This window comes from Aquarana catesbeiana, linkage group LG03 (assembly GCF_042186555.1).
Source record: "Aquarana catesbeiana isolate 2022-GZ linkage group LG03, ASM4218655v1, whole genome shotgun sequence".
NCBI classification, from domain to species: domain Eukaryota; kingdom Metazoa; phylum Chordata; class Amphibia; order Anura; family Ranidae; genus Aquarana; species Aquarana catesbeiana.
The window spans coordinates 704,706,554-704,734,133 of NC_133326.1; the positions used below are offsets into that span (position 1 = coordinate 704,706,554).

General features: G+C 42.6%; 1 protein-coding gene across 1 annotated transcript in view; it reads right to left on the reverse strand.

Moving 5' to 3' along the window:
* Positions 1-27,580, reverse strand: part of LOC141134342 (proteinase-activated receptor 1-like) — a 139,934-nt gene that overhangs the window by 16,607 nt on the left and 95,747 nt on the right. Inside the window, exon 6 of the mRNA XM_073623913.1 lies at positions 26,087-26,251. Coding sequence (XP_073480014.1) covers positions 26,087-26,251 — 165 coding nt within the window. The remainder of the gene's footprint in view (positions 1-26,086; positions 26,252-27,580) is intronic.

Genomic DNA, 27,580 nt, shown 5'->3' on the forward strand with positions numbered 1-27,580 from the left:
CCGGGCAGCTGGTACTGGAACTTCAGACTGGACAATGGGCACAGGTGCTGGCACATCAGGCAGAACAGCAGGTACTGGCACAACAGGCTGAACAGCAGGTACATCGGACTGGATAGCAGGTACTGGAACTTCAAACTGGGCAGCTGGTACTGGAACTTCAGACTGGACAGTGGGCACAGGTGCTGGCACATCAGGCAGAACAGCAGGTACTGGCACAACAGGCTGAACAGCAGGTACAGCGGACTGGATAGCAGGTACTGGAACTCCAAACCGGACAGCTGGTACTGGAACTCCAGACTGGACAGTGGGCACAGGTGCTGGCACATCAGGCAGAACAGCAGGTACTGGCACAACAGTCTGAACAGCAGGTGCATCGGATTGGATAGCAGGTACTGGAACTTCAAACCGGGCAGCTGGTACTGGAACTTCAGACTGGACAGTGGGCACAGGTGCTGGCACAGCAGGCTGAACAGCAGGTACTGGCACAACAGGCTGAACAGCCGGTACATCGGACTGGATAGCAGGTACTGGAACTCCAAACCGGGCAGCTGGTACTGGAACTGCAGACTGGACAGTGGGCACAGGTGCTGGCACATCAGGCAGAACAGCAGGTACATCGGACCGGATAGCAGGTACTGGAACTGCAAACCGGGCAGCTGGTACTGGAACTTCAGACTGGACAATGGGCACAGGTGCTGGCACATCAGGCAGAACAGCAGGTACTGGCACAACAGGCTGAACAGCAGGTACTGGAACTTCAAACCGGGCAGCTGGTACTGGAACTTCAGACTGGACAGTGGGCACAGGTGCTGGCACATCAGGCAAAACAGCAGGTACTGGCACAGCAGGCTGAACAGCAGGTACATCAGACTGGATAGCAGGTACTGGAACTTCAAACTGGGCAGCTGGTACTGGAACTTCAGACTGGACAGTGGGCACAGGTGCTGGCACATCAGGCAGAACAGCAGGTACTGGCACAACAGTCTGAACAGCAGGTGCATCGGATTGGATAGCAGGTACTGGAACTTCAAACCGGGCAGCTGGTACTGGAACTTCAGATTGGACAGTGGGCACAGGTGCTGGCACAGCAGGCTGAACAGCAGGTACATCGGACTGGATAGCAGGTACTGGAACTTCAAACTGGGCAGCTGGTACTGGAACTTCAGACTGGACAGTGGGCACAGGTGCTGGCACATCAGGCTGGAACAGATCAGCTGGTGGGGAGGCAGGATTGGATACTGGCATGATGGTATGGGTTGGAAAAAACTTCCGCTTCTTTTTGCTTTTAGCCACTAGGGATCTATAAGTGGGTACAGGGCTGTAGGTAGGGAATGCAGCTGGTAGAAGCGAAGAGTGAAAGGATGGCAAGACAGAGGGAGTAGGTTTTGAAGGGAGATTTAGTGGAGCTGATGGAGGCAGTTGAGAAGCATCAGGGGAGTTAAAGGCAGGGTAGGTGCAACAGGAGGAAACAGGGTACTGGTATTTCATTGGTAGAGAAGTATATTTGGAGCTAACAGAAGCTGAATGCAACAGACTTGACCAGGCCTGTATTAATGATTGCACTGCATCAGGTTTGCACTTGGCTTGTCTGACCAGAGACTGCACTGATTCAATGCATTTTGCAAGCACCTGCTGAGGACAAGCTGAATATTGTTCAAAAAAAAATGCTGAGTCATCCTCCAACAGCCAAACTAAAGATTCTACCTGAGCTGCACTAAAAGGGGGTGTATAGTCATCACCTCCCTCAGCAACATCAGACAGGGCCAACTCAGTACAGATCTTAATTAATGGTTGCACATCTCCAAACAAAAAACTGCCTTGCTCAATAAAAACATGAGCTAGGCGGATGCATTCTAACAATTGTTCCCTAGTGTATTCAGCCAATGTCTGATAACAAAAGTCTCTGTCATCAGTTGCCAGGAGCGATAAATACAAAATACTTTCAAAATCCATCTTTCAACAATAGCTGGGACTCAGGCCCCAATTCCCAGGTGCAACCGATCTGATTGTATGGCTTCAGTATTCTGTCAGGGGATGTTATACACAACATCCAATGCAGGTGATCAGATCGCTGGGCTGCACCAAGGAATCAGGGACAAACGAGTAAATAAAGTAAGTATGTTTATTATAATGATAACTATACACGTGAAAACAAGACAGCAAACCAAAAACAAGAAAATGGTGAAAACACAGCAAACCCCCAAACCAACCTAACTATCTATCTAACTAATATAATACACAAGCAAGGAAACCAACATGCAAAATATAAGGCATGGGCCAAAGCAACAAGGGAACAGAAACCAGGAATAATGAAGCAGACCAAGGAGCAGGTAACAGGGAACAGGAAACAGGGTTCAAGGACAGGATACACAAACGGGGTTCAGGAACAAACAGGAACAGGCTGGAACAAGAGCAGGTACTGGCAGGGACAAGGGCTAGCAGAGGAATACTGAAGCACTGGAGGTTAGTTCAGGGCGGGTTTATATAGTCCAGCAAAACCATGACAGGTGTGCTTGATGGCAAGTCTGCAGACCAGGCAGGGAGACCCCCGCTGGTGGCCACTGGAATTACACCCTTTTGGTGCTGAATGTAATAGTGCCACCAGCAGGAGAAACCGGAGATGACACCGTTCCTGACACCATTCTTCCTATGCCACAGAACACACAAGATGAGAGGGAGGGGGAGGATGATTCTGGCAGTTTTGTAGGCATTGAAGCAGAGGAAGACATAAGTCAAACATTAAGAGATGGTTTTCAATCCCCAGAACCCTTGGGAGTTGTACGTGGCTGGGAGGAGGCAGTTCCAGCTCCCTCATGCTTTAAAGCCTGTGAAAGGATCTAAGTATATGTGGCATAAAGGAGAAGGATCACTATTGGTTGGCAACCCTCCTTGACCACCATTACAAGGGAAAAGTCGCAGAACTCATCCCATCCCCACACAGGTTGCAGAAGATGAAATCTCTTGAGGACACGTTAAAGAGAAGTTTATCTGCCACTTTTTCCTGACTCTGGTAGGTTACAGTGTCATGAAAAACATAGTTTTGAGGCTTCTGTTGGTCAGGAGAGGAGCAGTGGAGAAGACGGATGATTATCTAGGAGCGAAAACAGAGATAGAGAGCTTTCCAGTTGACGATCCACTGGGTTACTGGGTCATGGGAATAGATCACTGGTCAGAACTTGCCCAGTATACAATTGAGCTGCTGGGCTGCCCTGCATCCAGCATGCTTTCTGAAAGGGGCATTCAGTGCTGCTGGAGGTTTTGATACTGATAATAGAACACATCTGTCCATAGACTCTGTGAACCGTCTGACATTTATCAAAATGAATCAGTCCTGGATTACCAGCAGCTATGAAGCCCCTGATGCCGATGTTGCTGATTAAGTGTTTTTGGGATGTGGAATCTCTGCAGGACTTCTAGGCTGCCTAACGTTGTAGGTGTTGATTTCATCTGGATGAATTTTTTTGGTGTAGGTTTCCTGGGCACAATAACACCCAAAGACCAATTTTTCCACACCTGTTTGACAGATGCATATCATTTTAATTATTGAGAGCAAGTCAATTCTTGCTTTTATCAAGAGTACCTCTATAGGGTTATGGTGTCTAGACACCTTCGACACCCAAAGACCAATTTTCCACACCTGTTTGCCAATTCTTGCTTTCATCAAGGGTACCTCTATAGCAGTGGTCATCAACCCTGTCCTCGGGGGCCCACTAACAGGTCAGGTTTTATGTATTACCTTGGAGAGATGCAGACTAGACTACTGCAATTACTGAGCAGCAAATGATATCACCTGTGATGTATTTCAGTTATCTTGCAAACCTGGCCTGTTAGTGGGCCCTGAGGACAAGGTTGATGACCACTGCTCTATAGGATTATGGTATGAAGACACCACAGACACCCAAAGACCAATTTTTCTGCAACTGTTTTGGCCTGTACACACGATCGGACTTTGTTCGGACATTCTGACAACTAAATCCTAGGATTTTTTCCGACGGATGTTGGCTCAAACTTGTCTTGCATACACATGGTCACACAAAGTTGTTGGAAAATCCGATCGTTCTAAACGCGGTGACATAAAACACATACGTCGGGACTATAAACGGGGCAGTGGCCAATAGCTTTCATCTCTTTATTTATTCTGAGCATGCGTGGCACTTTGTCCGTCGGATTTGTGTACACACGATCTGAATTTCCGACAACGGATTTTGTTGTCGGAAAATTTTATATCCTGCTCTCAAACTTTGGGTGTCGGAAAATCCGATGGAAAATGTGTGATGGAGCCCACACACTGTCAGAATTTCCGACAACAAGGTCCTATCACACATTTTCCATCGGAAAATCCGACAGTGTGTACAGGGCATTTGACAGGTGCATTTCATTTCAATTTTTGACAGGAAAGCAATTCTTGCCTTCATCAAGAGTACCTCTATAGGGTTACGGTGTGAGGGCGCCATGGACACCAAAAGACCAATTTTTCCACACCTATTTGACCGGTGCATATCATTCAATTTTTGACAGCAAGGCCAATTCTTGCTTTTATCAAGAGTACCTCTATAGGAGTGGTTTCAAAGTGGTGGCCCTCCAGCTGTTGTGGAACTACAAGTCCCATCATACCTCTGCCTGAGGGAGTCATGCTTGTAACTTCCAGCCTTGCAATGCCTCATGGGACTTGTAATTTCGCAATAGCTGGAGGGCCACCAGTTTGAGACACCTGCTCTATGGGTTTTTAGTGTGAAGGCACCAGGGATACCCAAAGACCAAATTTTCCGCAGCTGTTTGACCGGTGCATATCATTAACATTTTTGACAGCAAGATCAATTCTAGCTTTCATTAAGAGTACCTCTATAGAGTTACGGTGTGAAGGAACCTCCAACACCCAAAGACCAATTTTTCTGCACATGTTACTTCTATCCAAAGTCTGCGGAAGAGACACCAGAATTTATCCCAAAAAATCGCTAATCTTGTTCCCAGTGCACTACATTGTGGCCTCATCATACAGACTGGCTCCCCAAGCTGTTGTTTACAAAATAAAGAAAGCTTGCATGGAAAAATTCATTTTTTGGGCTTTATAAATGCAATCATTGCTGCAGAAGCTTCTATAGTCAGTATAGATGTGCCACTTTACAGGTAGACTAAGAGGACCCCCAAGGCACTATATTGAAAGGATTTTTTAATGTTATTTCTCATTTTTATGCTTTCACTTTAAGCATCAGTAAATCACTGTACTTTGGGAAAATGGCCACTTCCGGTTCCGACTGTATATGGCGTTTTTTCAACTTCCAGTTCAGATTTTGGGCATTTCCGGGTCTGTGGTCATTTAAACAATTCCAAAACCAAGCGTCAGTAATAGGCAGGTCCCTTTGACAATGTGCTTGAGCACAAAATGCGTCAATGACGTTTTCATTGCTGCAGTCTCGTGGTAGGAACGGCATTTTTTGCATGTGTTTTTATGTTTGTTTTTACTGGCCATTTGTACATGTACTACTATTGAATTCCAATAAATACTACACCATTTCAGCTTCTCCTTGGCTCCCGGTGAGCTTTTTTTACACAGCACTCACCTCATTGGGGGTATTGAGGATGGATTAACTTTCTGATTCCATATCCACCTGCTAACTGAGGATAGTCACATCTACTGGACACCACAGTTTGGACAAAAGATACCTATACAATGCTTGTTTACATCCAGTTTCTAGTGAGTGCATTGTATACTGGTGGCGGGATTTCCGCATGAAGTTTCATTATATCACAGTTTTAGTGGATCATTTTTTCTCCACGGAGAGGATGTCTTATTTCAAATGTTGGTCACTATATGTCCTGATATCTTCCATATCTAGAGAAGGAACTGTGTGAAGCTAATTTTATTCACAAACTGATGATTACTTATTTTTGTTTTTTGGACATTTACACACTATATGTATTTTTAGCGCTGCACTTATTTATTCCACATTTTGTTTGAGGATTGTATATTCACCTTTTTAGTGCTAGCGGCGTGATTATTCATTGTCTTTTTGCACACTTGTTTTCCTTTGAATTTTTTTCATTTATACATGTCCCCTAGGGCAGTACTTGGACCCCTATAAACAATGTATGCCCAATTATGTGCATATAATCCTTCAAAATATCATTACAGGTCCTACTACTCCAAACATGTCCATTACAGGTCCTCTTACCCCAAACCTGATCATAATAACATTACAGGTCCTCTTACCCCAATCCTGTCCATAATAACATTACAGGTCCTCTTATCCCAATCCTGTCCATAATAACATTACAGGTCCTCTTATCCCAATCCTGTCCAAAATAACCATGCAGGTCCTCTTACCCTAATCCTGTCCATACTAACATTACAGGTCCTCTTATTCCAATGCTCTCCATAATAACTTTCCAGGTCCTCTTACTCCAATCCTGTCCATAATAACATTACAGGTCCTCTTATTCCAAACCTGTCCATTATAACATTACATGTCCTTCTAACATTACAGGTCCTCTTACCATAATCCTGTCCATAAAAAACATTATAGGTCCTCTTACCCCATTCCTGTCAATAAGAGATAATAATGAGATTTTTACATTTCTATAATAATACCCAATTCCCCCGTCAAAATCATCCTGATTATGGCAAACTATTCAAAATTTGGCCACTAATCAACTTTTTTTGCTTTAGCTTCAAGGAAACGTTTACTCCCGATAAAAAAAAAATTGTGTGGATAAATACCTAGTCCACTTCACCAGTAGGCTTGGCATTAAACAATACCTCCATAGCAAATGGGCCAAATATGGGGTAAAATTCTACAAGGCAAGCGATAGGGCCACAGGATATACCTATAAGTTCAAAATTGATGAGGGAAAGGACTCCCTTGGATGCTCTACCTATATGGGGAGAAGTGGCAAAATTGATTGGCAACTTATAGAACTGCTGCTTGAGAAGGGTTATCATCTGTATGTAGATCATTTCTACTCAAGTCTCCCACTATTCCACCATCTCTATAGGAAACAAACTGTGGCCTGTGTGACAGCACGGGCCAACCACAAGGGCTTCCCACAAAAGACTGGTCACCACAAAACTAAAAGGGGGGTGGGTAACAGCCAGTCTGGGGAATGAAGAGATACAGTACTAGCCCTAAAGTGGAGAGATAAGAGAGACGTCTATATCCTTTTCTCAATACATTATGACACCTCTGTGGAACTTCAAACAAGACAAGTTCCCGCCCAGAAACCAAGTGTACACAAAGATCCCTAACCTACCTGAAATACCAAGCGGACATTGTTACAACCCTTCTCTATCCGCATGGCCATGCCCTTGAACAAATTCGCTCTGATGCATTGACAAGACTCCATGAAAAGCATTTCCCAGATATCCTCCCTTTTACCCAAATAGGCTGCAAACCCCAAAGAAGATGTTGTGTATGTTCCAGTAGTGGATATTGCCGTGACACCCGATACTAAGGTCCCCAATGTCCCTCCCAGCCAGGCCTCGGATCTATCACATATCACTACACTATTAGTGAATTATATGTGAACTGAAGATATTTTTCTAGTGTCCGCTATCTGCTATTTCTGGTTATGAACCGGACTGTTTATCGACTATGCCTCTGCTTGCCACCTGAACTGACCCTGGACTGTTTATTGACTATGCCTGTTGCTTCAACTATCAACCAAGTTTCAGCCTTTCACGTAAATTTACCTCAGCCTGTTAAATGACCATGCTTGTTGCCGGCATCCTGAACAGATCTTTTTCCCTGACAATGTATTAGTGGGATTCAAGACAACACAGGGGTCTCACGTATGTGAGGTGCTCCAGAATAGTCTTCCCTTGGCCCTGAGATGCCGGCTGAGGCAGCAGCCAGCTCAGGAGCCTCCACTCCTATTTTTAATAGCCCAGCCATGTCTAAACTCTGCCAGGACCCACAACAAATAGATGAAGAAGAAATGCCAGGGGAGGCATGTCCAGATTCACAGCAACGTTCCCCACTATGGGTCAGACAGTGTCGAACACAAAGTTAACCACTTGACGTCCGAAAGGTTTTACCCCCTTCATGACCAGGCCATTTTTTGTGATACTGCACTGTGTTATTTTAACTGACAATTGCATGGCCGTGCAACACTGTACCCCAAAAGAAGTATGTATTTTTCTCCCCACAAATAGAGCTTTCTTTTTGTGGTATTTGCTCACCTCTGCGGTTTTTATTTTTTACGCTATAAACAAAAGAAACTTGACAATTTTGAAAAACAAAAACAAAATTGTATAGATAGATAGATAGATAGATAGATAGATAGATAGATAGATAGATAGATAGATAGATAGATAGATAGATACATAGATAAATAGATACATAGATAAATAGATAGATATGTAGCGCTGGTAGATTTTTTATTTACCACGTATAGGTAAATTTAATGGATCATCTGGTTTAATCTAAGGTTAGTTTAGCCTCTGTTCCAGCTTGGCTGTGTTGCGTGCAGTTCCACATTGCGCCTGTGGGTGTCATTGTCATCGTGGGTCAATGTTGGAAAGCAACAAGCTGAAGTGTATGGGTGCTCTTCTGTCACGGAGATAACTCGGCGGAGGTGGTCCTCCGAGTTGCATTCTGGGAGAGGGTATTTATGGGGCAGACGCCATGTTTCGGAGAGCTTTTTGCCTCGTGGCCCTCCTGGCTTAGAGGTATGTGTCAGTGAGTGCTATCTCGTGGCCCTCCGGCTTGGAGGGTTACACCGCTGCAGCTGGGCAGGTAGGCCCAGAAGTCTGTCTGGGGCCTGCTACTGCTGGGATGGTCCTGTGTGATCTGTCCTGCGGGAAGAAGCCGGACAATTGAGAAGAATTCGTGGAGGATCTGTCTTGGGAGGGACCATGCGGAGCGCTGGTCTGGAGAGGGGCCTGGTGACTCAATTAGAGGATGCATCCTAAATTACCCTACCACACAAGTACTGCCAGGTCAGCTTAAAGGTTCTGGTAGTGTGTTAGCTGTTCATCGAAAACTACTACATCCCGTGGCAGAGGATCGTATGAGTTTGTCCCACCAAAGTCTGTGGCAGAGACTTTTTGTTTGTGATGCGTTTCGGGTGTTAGGTCAGTGAGAGAAACCTATCCGGGCGGGCAAAGATTTAATCCTAAGCTGAGGATACATTCATCCTAAAGATTTAAATTCCTTGACGCTACGCCAAGAAAAGGTATTTGAACACCCCTGCAACTCTCCTTCTACATCTTTCCTGCTACTTCTTCCAGTTATCTCCCATTAAAGCATTGAAAAAGTACTTAAGTGACTGGTGCCTACATTGCCTCGCAGTAAGCTCAACGGAGACCCCTAGACCCGGTGTTGGTGAAATTACAGGTGACAAGGTGACGGTAACAGCCCGCTTTAAATCAGCAGCTCCACCGTGAGTTAGTGCTACAGATAGATAGATAGATATTTTTTCACAATATAATTTTTATGGAAAGGTTTTGAAAGTATACAAGGTATACATACAATAAGTAAAATATAACACATATAAAGAGATACAATTATGCCCTGTACACACGATCGGACATTGATCAGACATTCCGACAACAAAATCCATGGATTTTTTCCGACGGATGTTGGCTCAAACTTGTTTTGCATACACACGGTCGCACAAAGTTGTCGGAATTTCCGATCGCCAAGAACGCGGTGACGTACACCACGTACGACGAGACTAGAAAAGGGCAGTTCTGAACCAAGCGCGGCACCCTTTGGGCTCCTTTTGCTAATCTCGTGTTAGTAAAAGTTTGGTGAGAGACGATTCGCGCTTTTTCAGACTCGTGGTTTTCAGATCATTTTCTGCTGTTCAGTTTGTGCTTGTGGGTTTGTATCTGGTCTTCAGTGTGTGCAGTGAGTACAACTGACTTGTCGTTGTGTTTGTGTTCGTTGGTTACTGATTTTCAGGTCGCTCTTCACAGGTCTTGCTGTTCTTCAGTGCATTCTGTTACTTCTTTCTGAGCAGCTGACCGTTTTCTAGCCATGTTGCGTATACGTACTCCTCGTAGAGTTCATGCTGTGCGGGGGATTGGTGTTGGGGTCCTGACCTTGACACAAGTCCAGTCCATGAACAGGGTGGGGAGGAGTTCATGGACCAAGAATTGGTTGCTCCAGCGTGACCAGTTCTGTCACATGCCTTTGCTCCGTGAGATCCGTGAGAATAATCCTGATGATTTCAGGAATTTTCTCCTGATGACGGACCCCGTATTTCACCATTTGTTGGCTTTGCTGACCCCTTATATTAGCAGGCAGGATACCTGCATGAGGCAAGCCATCACTCCGAAGCAGAGGCTAGTTGCCACCCTGTGGTACTTGGCGACGGAGAGAAGCCTGCAGGACTTGAAGTTCTCGACAGGCATCAACCCCCAGGCTCTGGGGATCATTATCCCGGGACCTGTTCTGCCATCATCCAGGTCCTGCAGAAGGAGTATATTAAGGTAAGATTTTTATCCTTTAACATCACATTTTATTGTATTTAATGTTTGATAATATATTGTATTTTCTCCTGATGACGGACCCCGTATTTCACCATTTGTTGGCTTTGCTGACCCCTTATATTAGCAGGCAGGATACCTGCATGAGGCAAGCCATCACTCCGAAGCAGAGGCTAGTTGCCACCCTGTGGTACTTGGCGACGGAGAGAAGCCTGCAGGACTTGAAGTTCTCGACAGGCATCAACCCCCAGGCTCTGGGGATCATTATCCCGGGACCTGTTCTGCCATCATCCAGGTCCTGCAGAAGGAGTATATTAAGGTAAGATTTTTATCCTTTAACATCACATTTTATTGTATTTAATGTTTGATAATATATTGTATTTCTTTCCTCATTCCCTAATTACCATGATTGTAATATGCTGTGAATGTCCCCTTTGTCCTCATGCATGCTGTTTTTTTTTTTAAAAAATGTTGTCCTTCATACATATTTGCCTTCACTTACCTCCCTAGCATGCTCTCCTGGCCTATATTCACCTCATGTAGTCACTTAACAATGTATTTTGTCAGCTCCATAGTAGTGCTTTACCTCAAACACCCCCTAAAATGTGTAAAAATGTGATTGTGCTTTAAATACAGGCAGAGTGGCAGAGGCTTTTTTTTTGGTGTCCCAAAATCATTTGGAACCCTCCCTCCCCCCAACTGCTAACTCAGCTGATAACAATCCTCTATCTGCTGACTTTGCCAAACCCATACACACTATACCCACCTCTTTTGTGGTCAGATTTATGGATGAATTCCCCAAAGCATGTAGTGCAAGGGCCTGCCTGAATACTTTCAAATGGTACTGTTTCAAGTTTTTGTATCCTATTATTATCTTGATAGGTAATAGCAGAATGTAAAAATGTGCTAAAATGTGTACAGTGTGTATTTATCGCTTTGTATTATGACACTTCTTACCTATCCAGTGGGCTGCCAATAGTGTAAGTAAGGAGGGGCTGGCCAAAGTAATACACATTATTTAGGCATTAATCTCTCAATGAAATGGAGATGGTTACCTGTCCAAAACACCCCCCCCCCATAAAATTTTACAAATGGCCCATGGGGGGGGGGGGGGGGATCTGATAGGTGGACCTTATACCTTTGTCTTTAAATACTCCCTAAAATAAATGTTATACTGATGTTGGCCAAGAATGTTTGTGTCTAATCTGTTTTCCCTGTTTATGTGCAAAATGATTAATTTATTTTTCTTGTTTGACTCCAGTTTCCTTCCAACCCACAGGAATGGCAGACTGTGGCCTCCCACTTTGCCCAGCGGTGGGACTTTCCTAACTGCGGAGGGGCAATTGATGGGAAACACGTCCACATCGTCCCACCACCCAACTCGGGGTCATACTATTATAATTATAAGGGGTTCAATAGTATTGTGATGTTGGCAGTGGTGTCGGCTACTTATGAGTTCCTGTTTGTGGACGTGGGGAAGAATGGCCGGATGTCCGATGGTGGAGTCATCGCCCAGACGGAGTTCTACAGGCATCTCCAGAATGGTAGCTTGGACTTGCCACCTCCAGAAGACAATGTTGAAGGACTCCCATTTGTCTTCGTTGCTGATGAAGCGTTTGTGCTGGAGGACCATCTTATGCGGCCAATCCCAATGAGGACCCTCACCCCGGACCAGAGGGTTTTTAATTACCGGCTGGCCAGAGCCAGAAGAGTGGTGGAATACACATTTGGAATCATGGTCAGCCAGTTCCGCCTATTTCTTACACCCATACACATGGCGGAGTATAAACTGAATCATATCATCCTGGCGTGCTGTGTTCTCCACAACTTTTTAAGGTGAAATTCTGCCAACTATGCTGCCTCAGTTGGGCATGAGGCCGGAATTCAAGTAAATGAACCAACCCTGACGGCGCTTGAAAGTGGCCGTCCTGGCTTGCCCCCCCCGAGTGCCTGCGAGGTCCGTCTTAGATACCTTGATTTCTTTGCAGGTACGGGGGTCATCAATATGCCAGACAATGTCTGATACATTTTTAAAATAAAAAAATCATTTTAACTACTATAATCTATGGTGACATTTACTGCTTGTGTTTCTTTTAGCTGACCCTGACAGAAATGTGGGGAGTCCTGAAAATGTTGTGATTGTGTAACATTACAAAGCACTGTTGGGTGTTTTTTACTAAAGGAAAATACACTTTGCACTACAAGTGCACTTGAGCCTGCACTGAAACTGCACTTGTAGTGCAAAGTGGATTTGCCCTTAGAAAATAACCCCCATTGTCACAGAAAACAACAATTTTACCACAACAAAATTTTAGGAGCATTGAAACAATAATCCACACATTCTTGAGTATCAATCTTTTTAATACCAGCACAATCACATGTGCATTCATGTTTGTTGTATAACAATTTTTTGGGTCACATTAATAAAAGTAGAAATGTCCATTTAAGGTAAAAGAGACATGTTTCAAACAAACAAGAAATACACAAATCTGGAACTTACAAAGTTCAACTTTTGTAGAAATTGAAGGCAATATCAGACATGAGTATTTAAAAACTCTGTTTGATATTGCGTTCAGATGGGGTGAAGTCATCCCGGGAAAAGCCAAATTTTGAAGCTGCACACGAATTGCCGAATGTCAACATGTGCTAGCTGCCATCATGGGGGATCGAGTGATGTGTTTTGGGGGTGCAACCCCTTCCTCTCAGCTACTTTATTATTGAGGAAGGGGTTGCACCCCCAAAACACATACATTGATCTCCCGTGATGGCAGATAGCACATGTTGACACACTGTGTGCATCTTCAAAATTTGGCTTTTCTATAAAATGGCAAAAAATGTTAAAAGTTCTTCCATTACAAATACCACTAAATAGTAAGGGATTTGGAGGTCTTTTAAACTCTCCCTAAAACATCAGTGATGTTCTTCATTTTTTTTTTATCATCATTGATGTTTTTCTGGATGTTTTCCAAGTCCCCATTACACCCCATGATCTCCCTGATCAGGATCTGGGCACTCTCACTGGTGAAATGACCTGGATCCACGACATCACGATCACCTAAAAATAGAGAAACAAAAACACACCATGTATTATAAAAATGCCGGCATCCATCTCTTACCTGAGCCTGTGGTCGCAGACACTTACCTGTTGTGGTGACTATTTCCACCACGTCTCCTTCCTCCTCCTCCTCCTGTTGACTTTGAGGGATTTCACCTTCTTCATGAGGTGCGAGGTCTGTTGTCTCTTTTGATGAGTGGTGTCCTCCGAGTCTTTTCTCTCCTATGTAAAAAAAAAAAAAAGGTATACTTAGCACACAGATATTTGATGGCAGAAATAGGAATATGAAACATTGCTTGGAAGTGGGGTACAATTGTCTATTTTGGCAGAGTTCCAAGATGATTAAATATTGTTTTCCTTTGTCAAGCTTAAATACTTACCTGTTTTGTACAAGCTTCACAGATAGAGACACCTCTATAGTAATCACTGGAGCACCTGTGTGGGCCCCCTAATAAAAAGGTTGTTCTTGTGTCCCACACTAGTGCTCCAGCGTCCAGATGTGTAAACTGCTGCTGAGTGTCCTGTCCTTACACAGAATATAATTTGCATTACATTCTAGTTACAAACCCATCTAGAGTCAAAAATTATTTTAAGAGAAGTAGGGCCGAAAAAATGTAATAAAATGCATATGGCCAAAACAATGGGGTTTTCTATGCCGAACGAACAATGTTTCATACGAACGAACAATGTGCCTATGAACATGAAAGCTGCCATTTTAAACTGTACAACAGTAAAGAAAAGCACATGGAGCAGCACGAACGTAATAAAAATAAAGAATAGGAACACAGCACAACTACTTACTTTTTTGCAGCACTCTCCTGATCCTTCTGTACTGCTTGTGCTCCCTTAATTTAAGGTCCACCCACCGCTTCCTGAGCTGATCCTTGGATCGTCGTACCACAAAATTCTTCTGCAGACTTTTGACCACTTTTGCCATGATCTTGGCCTTTCGGACATTGGGGTTGGGGTAAGGTCCATACTTCCCGTCATAGTTGTCCCTCTTCATTATGTCGACCATCTCCAACATCTCCCCAAAGGACATATTTGAGGCCTTAAATCGTCTCTTCTGGGATCGGGATGTTTCTGGCTCCGGGTTTTCCTCCTCCTCCTTGTTGCTGTAATTAGCACGCACCTGTTGTGTCTCCGCCATGTGCTCTTCCCCCACTGCGCCGAACGAGAAGGGGCAGGGAATAGACTAGAAAGAACGTCAGGGACTGGCTGAGTTTCATTCATGCGCAGTGTATATAAATCATAACACGCGTGCGTAGTACGTATGATCTGTGAGCAGAGGAAGGAGTATTGGAGGCGCCGATCGTGATAACGAAAGTAAGATTTAAATTTGGGCCTATACTGCTTATAGATTGAGGCCTGTATTTGGACAAGTTTTGAAGACTTTAGGCTGACATTAAGGTTTGTCTGGTGTTGTGTCTTGCAGTGAAAATGGATCTAGTCAATGATCAGGACTTTATGCCAATCTTCATAGATATGTTCAGGGAGCTGCCTTGTCTGTGGCAGGTAAACCACCCTGATTATAAGAATCAAACAAAGAGGAAGGCAGCGCTGGATAATTTGCTGCAATTTGTGAAGCCGGTGATCCCCACGGCAGACATCACCTATTTGAAGATCCTAATTGGTGGCATGAGGAGTACTTATCTAAGGGAGCTCAAGAAGGTCCAGGATTCCCAGAGATCATGAGCTGCAGATGACATTTATGTCCCCAGGCTGTGGTACAATGACAGGCTGCATTTTCTGGCAGGTCAGACTGAACCCAGGCCAGCACTCTCCACTCTTCCTTCCACGCTTCCTTCCCCCCAGCTGAAGCTTCTGACGCCCAACCTGGGCCTTCTAGGCAGCAACATGTGGAGGAGCCCAGCTTGAGCCAGGTATAGCATTCTTCAAAATATTTCTGGTTGTCCAATCAATGATGTTAAATAGATGTTAGTTTGGAGTACTAATTTATGATTGTGATTGATGAACCAAAAACTAAAACCATGTCCCTTTTTCATACACAGGGAAGTCTCAGCCAGGAGGTGGCCGGTGCCAAGCAGGCTGCCCAATACCAGGTCCCTCCCCTCCGCCTTCAAAGAAAAAGTGGCAGGAAGAGGAGTAACCTGGAGGAGGCAGCAATTGGCCTATTTTGGAAGGCTACTGAGGCCCTCAGAACAACCCACAGTGTGGAAGATGATTTTGCAGAGCTAACTGCATGCAAAATGATGCAGATGGAGGAGGGCCGACTCTTATGTGAGTTTGTAATTTTGGAAGCTCTAAATAAGGGGTTGAGGGGCCAACTCACATGTGAAACCCACATTTGTCAGCTCACCCATGGTCCTCCTCCTCCTCCTGTCACATCTCCAACACCAGAGCCACAGCATGTAAGGAAGCGTCTAAGGAAGACCAGAGAGTGATGGCCTGGGTTCAGTCTGGTCTGGCAAAAGATGCAGGCTCTTGTATGACCACAGCCTGGGGACATACATGTCATCTGCTGCTTTCATGATCTATGGAACTTCTGGACCAGACTGCACTCCCTTAGATATGGACTCCTCAGGCCACCAATTTTGCTGTAAAAGAATGGATGTCTGCCCTGGGGGCCAAAGGCTTTGCCAATCTCTGCTGTTTCTCCAGCGTTGCCTTCCTCTTTTTTTGGTTATGCGCCCTTAATAAAGGAATTTTTGTTTCAATTATACTTGCCTATGTGTGTTTTTCTTCAAAAAGGACAGTTTGTTTGTGAGGAGGCAGGTACATTTCAAAAATACAATGTGAAATTAACAAGAGACACCAACACCAAGCAATCTCCTTGAGATTAAATAATACAAGATAATAATGGTGTGGTGGTAACTTGACACACAAAACACACCCAAAAATATTCTTGAGTAAAATAAAAAAAAATAATAATAATAACACGATCAGGCTTGAAAAAAATACAAACCCCCCAAAAAAAACATATATCTTTTTTGTCAGATGTGACAAATCAAAATATATTGATGAAATCATGATAAATAATAAAGAAAGAAGTTTGTGAGAAGTCTGTGTGAATATGAGCAGCAAAACTACTTAATTCTTCTAGCATTATAAAGAAGAACAGAGTGTGCTGTATTAAACAATTTTAAACATTGCAGCCTGTCGAAAGTGCTATATCCATTCCGAACGCTAATTTTACCAGACCGAGCTGATCCGTCTCGGAATTTCTTCTGAGCATGCGTGGCACTTTGTGCGTCGGAACTGGCCACACACGGTCGGAATTGACACGATCGGATTTTGTTGTCGGAAAATTTTATAGCCTGCTCTCAAACTTTGTGTGTCGGAAAATCCGATGGAAAATGTCCGATGGAGCCCACACACGGTCGGAATTTCCGACAACACGCTCCGATCGCACATTTTCCATCGGAAAATCCGACCGTGTGTACAGGGCATAAGAGTTACATTTTTAACATTATTAAATGATCATGAATAGAAATTGACTTAGGGTTGCAATATGTTAAGATAGAAAGATAGATTACCAAAATGGGGGAAGAATGTGTGGGAAGCAATATAAAACAAAACAAATCATATAGCTAATATTATTTGTAGGGGGGGATCAAAATTTAATAATAAAAGCATATCCTTCTTATTTATGATAGTAAAAAAAATTGTGGTATAATAAAATAAAATAACAAAATTTCAACATAACGTTTGGCCTTAACAGGTAAGGGCCCTTTCATACTGGGGCAGTTTGCAGGCGCTATTGCGCTAATAGTAGCGCCTGCAAACCGACCCGAAAGTGCCGCTGCTTTCATTCCAGTGTGAAAGCCCCGAGGGCTTTCACACTGGAGCGATGCGCTTGCAGGACGGTAAAAAAAGTCCTGCTAGCAGCATCTTCGGAGCGGTGAAGGAGCAGAGTGCTCCTTCACCGCTCCTGCCCATTGAAATCAATGGGACGGCGCGGCTATACCGCCGGCAAAGCGCCTCTGCAAATTTTTAACCATTTCTCGGCCACTAGCGGGGGGTAAAACTGCCCCGCTAGCAGCCGCATACCGTCAACGCCCGCCCCAGTGTGAAAGGGCCCTAAGTCAAAGCAAAACCTTGAGTTGCAAAGGTATTTGGGAACATGGAATTAGATGGATGGGAGCAGAAGTTTTTCCTCACATTCCCATAATATGGTTATAATCATCATGCATTCCAGATTTTATGATGATGACCTAAACGATCATATGAAATGGCCATAGCTTCTTCCATAGCATGAAAATTATTGATCTCAGATAATCATTCTTTGAGAGAAGGGGTATGTGTAGTTTTCTACGCTCTGGGTTTAGGACTTTTGCTGCATTTAGCAGGAGTTAAGTCAAAGAGCTTTTGTAGCGGTGTATAGGTTGTGTAGAGATATTAAGGAGGCAGGAAGCCAAGTCAAGCTCAATATCTGTCCCTGTGATCTTCTTTGTCAATTCGTATACATTTTTCCAGAATTCAGAGATCAATGGGCAATGCCACCAAATGTATAGCATAGATCCAGTGTAATTTTTGCATCTCCAGCAGGAGTCTGTGGTTTGAGGATACCATGAATGTATCTTATCTGGTGTGGCATAGCACTGAGTGAGAATCTTGTATGAAGTTTCTTGGAGTTTGGTGCTAATTGAACACTTGTGAGCTAATATACAGGCTTTTTTTTCCCATTGGGAGTCTGTAAAAATACTATCTAAGGCCCTTTCCTACTTAGCTTTAAAATTAAGGCCATGTTTGCTAACATGGGTTTGAAGCCAAGTGTATGCTAATGAAGTTGTTTTCTTTTTCATTGTGGTATTCAAACAAATGGTTTCTAGTGGTGTGGGTGCCTTAGAGGAGACGTATTTAAATTTGTGTTTACTCAAAAAGCTGCGGAGCTGTAGATATGTCCACTGGGGAAGAGTCTGTTCACTACATAAGTTTTGTAAGCGTTCTATGGATTTAACTACTCCTGCCTGCATACAGTGTGAGACTAGTAGTGGGGAGCCATCACTAGTAGTGGGAATCCCTTTGTTTTGTAAACCAGGACTGAATTCTGGATTACCCCTGGTAAGAGGGCCAGGGATTGAAACTAATTCATGGTGGAGTGCAGTTAGATTGAAAATGTGTAATATAGTGCTTATGAAGGGATGTTGCATTATGGACAGTGGGTACAAAGATTTTTGAGTCCATGGTTAGAATCTGAGAAGAAGGTGTCGCATTTTAAATAGATATCCAATCCTTGTTTTGGGTATGGCCATGCCAGTCTATGATCCTTGTGATGTGTGTGGCATAATAGTATTTCTTAAAGTCAAGTAGACCCATGCCTCCTGCCTCTTTTGAATGAGTGATCATGTAAAAGTTTAGTCTTGGTTTTTTGTGAGCCCACACAAATTGTCGCTGTATATGCTGAAGGTAGATGGTAATTTGATAGGTAAAGCATGCATGTAGTACAAAAGTCTGGGAAGGATGACCATTTTGACAACTGCAGCTCTCCCAAGCCATTAAAAACCTCCTGTGTGCCATTTCTTAAGGTCTGATGAGATATTTTTAGTAGAGGGGAGAAATTTGGGTTAAAAAGTTCTTTGAAATTAGGTGTGAGCCAAATTCCCAAGCATTTCAGTGCCTTATCTTCCCATTTGAAGAGGCAGATTCTTTGGGCTGATTGGAGTTTATCCCTTGGTAGTGAGATATTTAGGGCCTCTGATTTGCTGTAATTTATTTTTAGATTTGAAATATATCTAAATGTTCTGAAATTTTCAAGTAAATTAGGGATAGAAATGTGTGGCTGCGTCAAAAAGAATAATGCCCTGTACACACGATCGGACATTGATCGGAAATTCCGACAGCAAAATCCATGGATTTTTTCCGACGGATGTTGGCTCAAACTTGTCTTGCATACACACGGTCACACAAAGTTGGTTGGAAATTGCGAACGTCAAGAACGCGGTGATGTAAAACACGTACGACGAGCCGAAAAAATTAAGTTCAATAGCCAGTGCGGCTCTTCTGCTTGATTCCGAGCATGCGTGGAACTTTGTGCGTCGGAATTGTGTACACATGATCGGCATTTATGCAAACGGATTTTGTTGTCAGAAAATTTGAGATCCAGATCTCAAGTTTTGTGCGACCGAAATTCCGATGCAAAATATCCGATGGAGCCTACACACAGTCGGAATTTCCGACAAAAAGCTCCCATCGAACATTTTCCGTCTGAAAATCCGATCGTGTGTACGGGGCATAAGAGGTCATCGGCATAAGCTGCTGATTTAAATTCTCTTTCCGCTATTTTAAAACCATGGATGGAGGTGCTTTGATTGACTAAATGGATAAAAGATTCTAGGGGAAATTATAAATATTAACGGGGAAAGGGGACATCCCTGTTGGGTGCCATTTTTAATCTTTATAGTGTTGGAAAAAGTGCCATTAATTAAAATTTCTGCCGTCAGTGAGGTGTAGAGAGTGGAGATCCAGGATAGCATTTTTTCTTGTAGGCCAATGTGTTTGCAAGTTGCAAACATGTGGTTCCATGCCACTCAATCAAAGGCCTTCTCCGCATCAGTGGACAGGAGAAGGCCCTCACTTTTATTTAGATGTGCATTATTGATCAGGTTGAGGGCTTGGTGATATTGTCTCTGGTCTCTCTTCGCGGCATGAAACCCACTTATTCTGGACCTATTATCTTCAGTAAAAGGGGTCTGAAACGAGTGGCTATTATTTTTGCGAGAAGTTTTAAATCAATAATAAGTAATGAGATTGGTCTATAGCTTGAGCATTCCTTTGGGTCTATGTTTGCTTTTGGAATCACTGTAATATGTACTTGCATGGAAGACTCAGGAATTTTTTGTTGGTTATTTAAAGAGTTGAGATTTTCAAGGAGAGGGGTTTTTAGGATTTCAGCGAATAATTTGAAATATTGGAATGTCAGGCCATCCGGTCCTAGACTTTTTCCTGATTAAAATTCTTTGATTGCCTGTAAAAGTTAAGTTTCTTGGATCGGGAGTTCTAAGTTGTGTATTTCCTCTAGGTGTAGGGTTGGGAGGGAACTTTGTTTCAAAAATTTCCTAATAATATGGTTATCCCCAAGTAGATTGTTAGGTTTGTGAGCTAAGGGAAGGTCATAAAGTTTTGAGTAATATTCATAAAATTGAGCTGCTATTTTGTTTGTCGAGTGTTCTATTGTCCCATTTCTTGTGCGTGTACAATTTGTATTTTCTAGTACTTTGGTATCTTTTAAGGCTCTGGCTAAGTATTTTCCCCTCTTGTTACCATGTTCGTAATGGAGTAGTTTTTTATATAAATAGTAAGCGTCTTGTCTTGTTCTCTAAAATAGATTGTAATTCTTTCCTAGCTTCTAGTAATTCAGAAGCTGTAGCTACGTAGCTGCGTTTGTTTATAAAGAGATTCCAAATGGGAGATAGTGACAGAGAGAGCAGATTTTTTTTTTTTCAGATTCCTTTTTAAAGCGGAGTTCCACCCAAAAATGGAACTTCCGCTGATCGGATTTCTCCCCCCTCCGGTGTCACATTTGGCACCTTTCAGGGGGGAGCAGATACCTGCATAACACAGGTTTTGGCTCTCACTTCTGGGCATAGATCGCCGCAGGTTCCGCGGTGATCTACGTCATGTCCGGGCCCTCCTTCACCCCCCCCCGCTGTCTTCTGAAGACACACAGGTCCCAGAAGACAGCAGGAACCAGTGAGGATGCGCAGCACGACTCGCGCATACGCAGTAGGGAACCAGGCTGTGAAGCCGCAAGGCTTCACTTCCCGATTCCCTTACCGAAGATGGCAGTGCCTCCAACCGAGAGCTGAGGGGCAGATCGGCTTTGGGTGAGGACATGGTGGGTGCCCTGGACAGGTAAGTGTCCATATTTTAAAAGTCAGCAGCTGCAGTATTTGTAGCTGCTAACTTTAAAAAAAAAAAAATGGCGGAACTCCGCTTTAAGGTGAGCACCCTATTAAATGAACTCCCCTCTTATCACGCATTTGTGTGCTTCCCAGGTAATAAGTGGGGATGTCTCCTTATTGCTAATTAAGGCAAAATATGTCTTGATAGACTCTGTAATCTGATTACATCTGGTAATCTGTTTGATTACATCTGGTCAACATCAGGGATTTAGTCTCCAATTACATGTTCTAGTTTGGTTACCAGGTTGAAAGAGGATAATCGCAATAGGACAATGATCGGATATGGATTGAAACCCTATTTTGGGTTCTGTCAATAAGGCAAGATCCCTTTGTGTTATAAAGATGTAATCTATTCTCGAATATTTATCATGTGGTATCGAGTAGAATGTGAAGTCTTTCTCTGAAGGATTCAGAAGTCTCCAAGAATCCATTAACATTATAGAGCTCAGCATGGATTTATTGTGTTTAAGTGTTTTATATGCAATTGAAGTTTGACCATAAGAGGTGTCTTGGAGTGGGTTTGGTGGAATATTGAAATCTCCACCAAGTATCACCGTTCCAGCTGAAAACCACTTCAGTTCATCCACCACCCTCTGGCAAAAAGAAGTATATGCTTTGTTGGGAAAATACACATTCACAAAAGCTGTTTGTTGTCTGTTTAGGGGCCCTTTTAGGAAGAGGTTTCTGCCTTCTGGGTCAGTCAACTGCTCTGTGACCGAAAAATTTGAATTTTTACTAAGAAAAATTGCAACACCTTTTGTCTTAGCCAGAAGGATAAAGGCATCAAATACCTTTGTGAAATCGTTATTGAGCAGTTTTGGGATTTTATTCATTTTATAATGGTTTTCCTGCAGGAATGCTATTCTAGGTTTAGCTTTAGAGAGTTCCCTTAAGGAGGTCCTTTTTTCAGGTACGTTAAGGCCTTTAGTGTTGTACGAAATTAGTGTGCGATGTTTTCCCAGTTCAGAGTAGGCCATGTAAAAAAAGAAAAAAAAAAAAAAAGAGGGGAAGGTGAGTGGGGAGTAGGGCAAGGTGTTTGAGATAAAAGAATAGGTGTGAGGAATAGAATAGTGAGTAGTATTTAGTGAGAGCAATAGCACAATACCTATATAAGAGTAGACCGTAGTCTATTACTAATGGCAGAGTTTATCTGTAGACCGGTTAGAGACTATCATAAGAGAGCTTATTCTCTAATAGTTCTATAACCATTAACAAGAAAAACTTAAACACTGGTAATTGGTGATTGTGAGAACTGCTAAAGGTATATATATATATATATATATATATATATATATATATATATATATATATATAGAGAGAGAGAGAGAGAGAAAAAGCTGCGCAAAATAATAACAAATAACAAAAAAATAAATAAAAATAAAACAATGAGTAAATATCCGTGATATGCCAAAAGTGATCTGATTACCATAAAAAACAATGAAGAATAAAAAAATATGTAAAAATGAATATGAACAGTCCTAAGTGAATATAAGTCCAATAACAATGATCCAGTGATTAACAGTGAAGGTGAATAAAAACTGCTTGATACACAGACGCCAGCCTCTGATGTGATCCACCACCACATAGAATGCACGCTTACCGGAGGGCAAGTTTAAACAAGCCTGTATAATAAATCAATGTCCGGTCATCAATCCAGTAGCAGCACCCCTCCGCAGTTAAACCAAAGGCAAGCCAGGATATTTCAGTCCAGCGGGTATACGGGGCAAGCAGCAATCAGAAACCCAGAGAGATGGAGAGAGGCTCACCATAGTGTGAATCAGTATAACCAGAGTTTGTTAAAAATAGAATTGCACTTACACAGAAAAGAAGGTAAAAACATCAATAGGACAACAGACACCCATCCAACTACGAGGTACACCACGATGACGTCAGCACGTCAACCTCCCGACGTACGTTTTGTTTCAAAAAGATGTCATCTGGGGAATGGGGTATAACCTTAGCTCCACGGTGAGAAACATAGCAATATGAAAAAACTTAGCAGTAAACGGTCAGATATATAGCTAGTGCCCTCTGAATTCACTTCAGTTGTATCTCTGCAATTATAACAGAACAATATATTCTCTGTAAAACAGAACCATCTGAGAAAACATATCTTAAGTACATTGTATGAAAATCAGAGTCCATCTTATTCGTCTAAATAATTATAAACGCTGAATATAGGAGAAAAGAAATATATTAAGTAATAGAGGAGGTCCCCTTTCCTGACCTGCCAGGCTGCATGCTTGCATAACGGCCTGGTTGGTAAATTTTGGCGTGGGGTTTACCTTACATTCCATACCAGACCCCAATGGCCTGGTATAGATGGGGGGGGGGGGGGGCACTCCATTTTTTTTCACTTTATTCATTTTTACTGCTTCTGTAAAAATGATCTTTAAAAAAAAATAAAAAAATTCATTGATACAGTACATGTCTCCCAGGGCAGTAGCTAGACCACCATATACAGATGTGCTCATAAGTTGGCACACCCTGGCAGAATGTATGATGCACACACACATCCCAAAGGATTCCATGGAGGGAGGGGGGAGAGGTGAACTTCCTTCCGGCGCTGCGGAGCACCGTGAGGAAGTGGGAGCTGGATGCCTCTAAAAAGAGGGTATCCGATCCCCCCCCCCCAAAAAAAATTACATGCCAAACGTGGCATGTCAAGGGGTCCCCTGCACTTAAAGAGGAAGTTCCATTTTTGGGTGGAACTCCGCTTTAATCTAATATCTAATATTTATCAATTAACAATACTAACCTATGTATGAATGGGTTGGGTCTTTATAGTATAACTGAGTTATATATATTTATCACTTCTAGATTTGGAAAAGTGAACAAATAGATAAAAGGTTTCTACAGTCTGTGCTTCTCTTTGGAGAGCTTACATATGGAAGTAATTATGATTATATACACAATCTTCATTTCAAGAATATAACTACATTATTGATGTTATTTTTACATTGCACATGTTGATATTGTTCTTGTAATATTTTGCTATTTTATTATTAAATCAATTTTTGAGTTTTTACACAAGAACTGAACAGACTCTCTATTTTGGGACTTTTCTCACCAATATAAGTTACAGAATATAGAGAATATTATTATATTTAACAGTGTGTGTCTGTATATATGTGTATATTTGTGTGTGTCTGTATATATGTGTGTGAGTGTGTGAGTGTGTGTGTGTGTCTGTGTACATCCAGGAAGTGAAGTGCCCACAGTTAAAATGGCTGCAGCCAGACTCGGTGGAGGGAGATTTCTGTAGCATATTTGGCAAGTACAGAATCACAATATATATAAAATAATATGCAAGTGGTTGGAGTGGAAGCTTCAGAATGGCAAAGATGTTTTTATTACAAATTATGTAAGCAGACTGCAGTTCCTCTTTAACCTCCCTGGCGGTATGATTATTTCAGATTTTAGGTGCTGAAAGCGGTACAATTATTTTGCACAGAAATTTGACGTTTTATATTATAGACCTGTAATTCTTAGGAATAATTCACTTAAATCTGAACAAGAATCTAGTAGACATTGCAGGTATGATAAAGTTTGAAAAATGAAATAAAAAATTATAATATAATAAATAACTATAAATAATTATACCAACTAATAATATAATAATAATAACGATTATTTAATAATGTAATCAAATGAAAAACACTGAAATTTGCTCAGTTGCAGAATTGTCACTTTCGTTACTTTTAGTGTTTGGTAACGGATTTCCCCACCAATCACTATCACTCAATTCTGAAAGTGATTCTAATTTTATTATCGCTGTTTTCTAGCTGGTCTAAAGCCACTTTTGATCTAAAGGGACAGTTTTGGTTGCTATGGACAATCTCCAGTTTTTATAATATAAAACTGCATGCAGGACACTGGACAAACCACTAGGGACAAAGAGGATGTGTAATTATTTGATACAGTACTGTCATCTGTAATTTTTGAATTTGCCGCGGAACTCCATCCCCGTGCGTCGCAACGCTCGCAGGGAACGGAGCTCGGCACTGTGAATCGAGCGAGACACGGCGGCTCACCAATCATAGCGGGGAGACATCGCAGGATCTAGGGGACAAGGTAAGTATCCTCTACATGGATCCTGCGATGCAATCCCGATGCCTTTGGTATTGAAAATCCACCCCGAGCCAGACTCGGGAATACCGCCAGGGGGGTTAATAGAGTTTGCATCACTTGTAAACTGATTTCTTTTGCATGGGTCATTTGTAAGCAGAAAAACTTTTAATAAAGTTTTACTGTTGGCAAAACAAAAAGAGTATTAGTAATGCATATTGATATTGTCATCTGATGCCCCGTACACACGGTCGGATTTTCCGACGCAAAATGTGTGATAGGACCTTGTTGTCGGAAATTCTGACCGTGTGTGGGCTCCATCACACATTTTCCATCGGAATTTCCGACACACAAAGTTTGAGAGCAGGCTATAAAATTTTTCGACAACAAAATCCATTGTTGGAAATTCCGTTGGTGTGTACACAAATCCCATGCACAAAGTGCCACGCATGCTCAGAATAAATAAAGAGATGAAAGCTATTGGCTACTGCCCCGTTTATAGTCCCGACATACGTGTTTTACGTCACCGCGTTCAGAATGATCGGATTTTCCCACAACTTTGTGCGACCGTGTGTATGCAAGACAAGTTTGAGCCAACATCCGTGGATTTTGTTGTCGGAATGTCCGATCAATGTCCGATCGTGTGTACGGGGCATTAGTGTGTCTTACCTCTCAAGAAATTGCTGCTTTTTGTAAAGGCCTGAATCTTGACATCCAGGAGCACAACGCTCACCTCGCGACTAATCCTCAATATCACTTCTTCACAGGTAAATGAATGCCCAAGTGGGGTAACCAAGGCTTCTTGAAACTCATATATACCTGTGAGGTTGTGCTCTGTAAAGCAAAAAGAGACATCTGAACATTACTACCAAGTGTAGGAAGACAAATGGTGTAGGATGGGGGGATGGTTTACATGGGAAACAAAGGTTGGATATTGCTAGAGCTGCTATACGAAGATAATGATGCTATACCTACCTAGACTAATATACAAGTCAGCCCAACTGAGCATCATGAGGGATATTACCCAAACAATGAAAACAAATACAAGTATTTAACAAGGAAAGTGGTTGTAACCCTGTCTAGATTTACAGTGTCTTGAAAAAATATTCATACCCCTTTTAATATTCCACATTTTGTCAGGTTAGAAGTAAAAACCTAAATGTATTTCTTTGGGATTTATGTGCCACAAAGTGGCACATAATTGTGAAGTGAAAGGAAAACGATAAATGGTTTTCAAAATGTTTTACAAATAAATATGTGCAAAGTGTGACATGCATTTGTAATCAGCCCCCTTTACCCTGAATACCCCTAACTAAATTCTAATGGAACCAATTGCCTTTAGAAGTCACCTAATTAGTAAATAGAGTCCACCTGTGTGTAATTTAATCTCAGCACAAATACAGCTGTTCTGTGAAGCCCTCAGAGGTTTGTTATTGAACCTTAGTGAATAATCAGCATCATGAAGGCCAAGGAACACACCAGACAGGTCAGGGATAAAGTTGTGGAAAAGTTTAAAGCGGGGTTAGGCTATAAAAAAACATCCCAAGCTTTGAACATCTCACGGAGCTCTGTTCAATCCATCATCCGAAAATGGAAAGAGTATGGCACAACTGCAAACCTACCAAGACATGGCCGTCCACCTAAACTGACCAGCCAGGCAAGGAGAGCATTCATCAGAGAAGCAGCCAAGAGGTCCATGGTAACTCTGGAGGAGCTGCAGAGATCCAGAGCTCAGGTGGGAGAATCTGTCCACAGGACAACTATTAGTCGTGTTCTCCACAAATCTGCCCTTTATGGAAGAGCGGCAAGAAGAAAGACATTGGTGAAAGAAAGTCATAAGAAGTCCTGTTTGCAGTTTGCGAGAAGCCATGTGGGGGACACAGCAAATATGTGGAAGAAGGTGATCTGGTCAGATGATACCAAAATGTTACTTTTTAGCTTAAAAGCAAAATGCTATGTGTGGTGGAAAACTAACACTGCACATCACCCTGAACACACCAGCAACAGAGAAGCTGGTCAGAGTTGATGGGAAGATGGATGGAGCCAAATACAGGACAATCTTAGAAGAAAACCTGTTATGCTCTGTACACACGATCGGACTTCTTGTCCGCCTGAACTCCGAAGGATTTTTCGACGGAGTTCCGAGGAAACAGACCTGCCTAC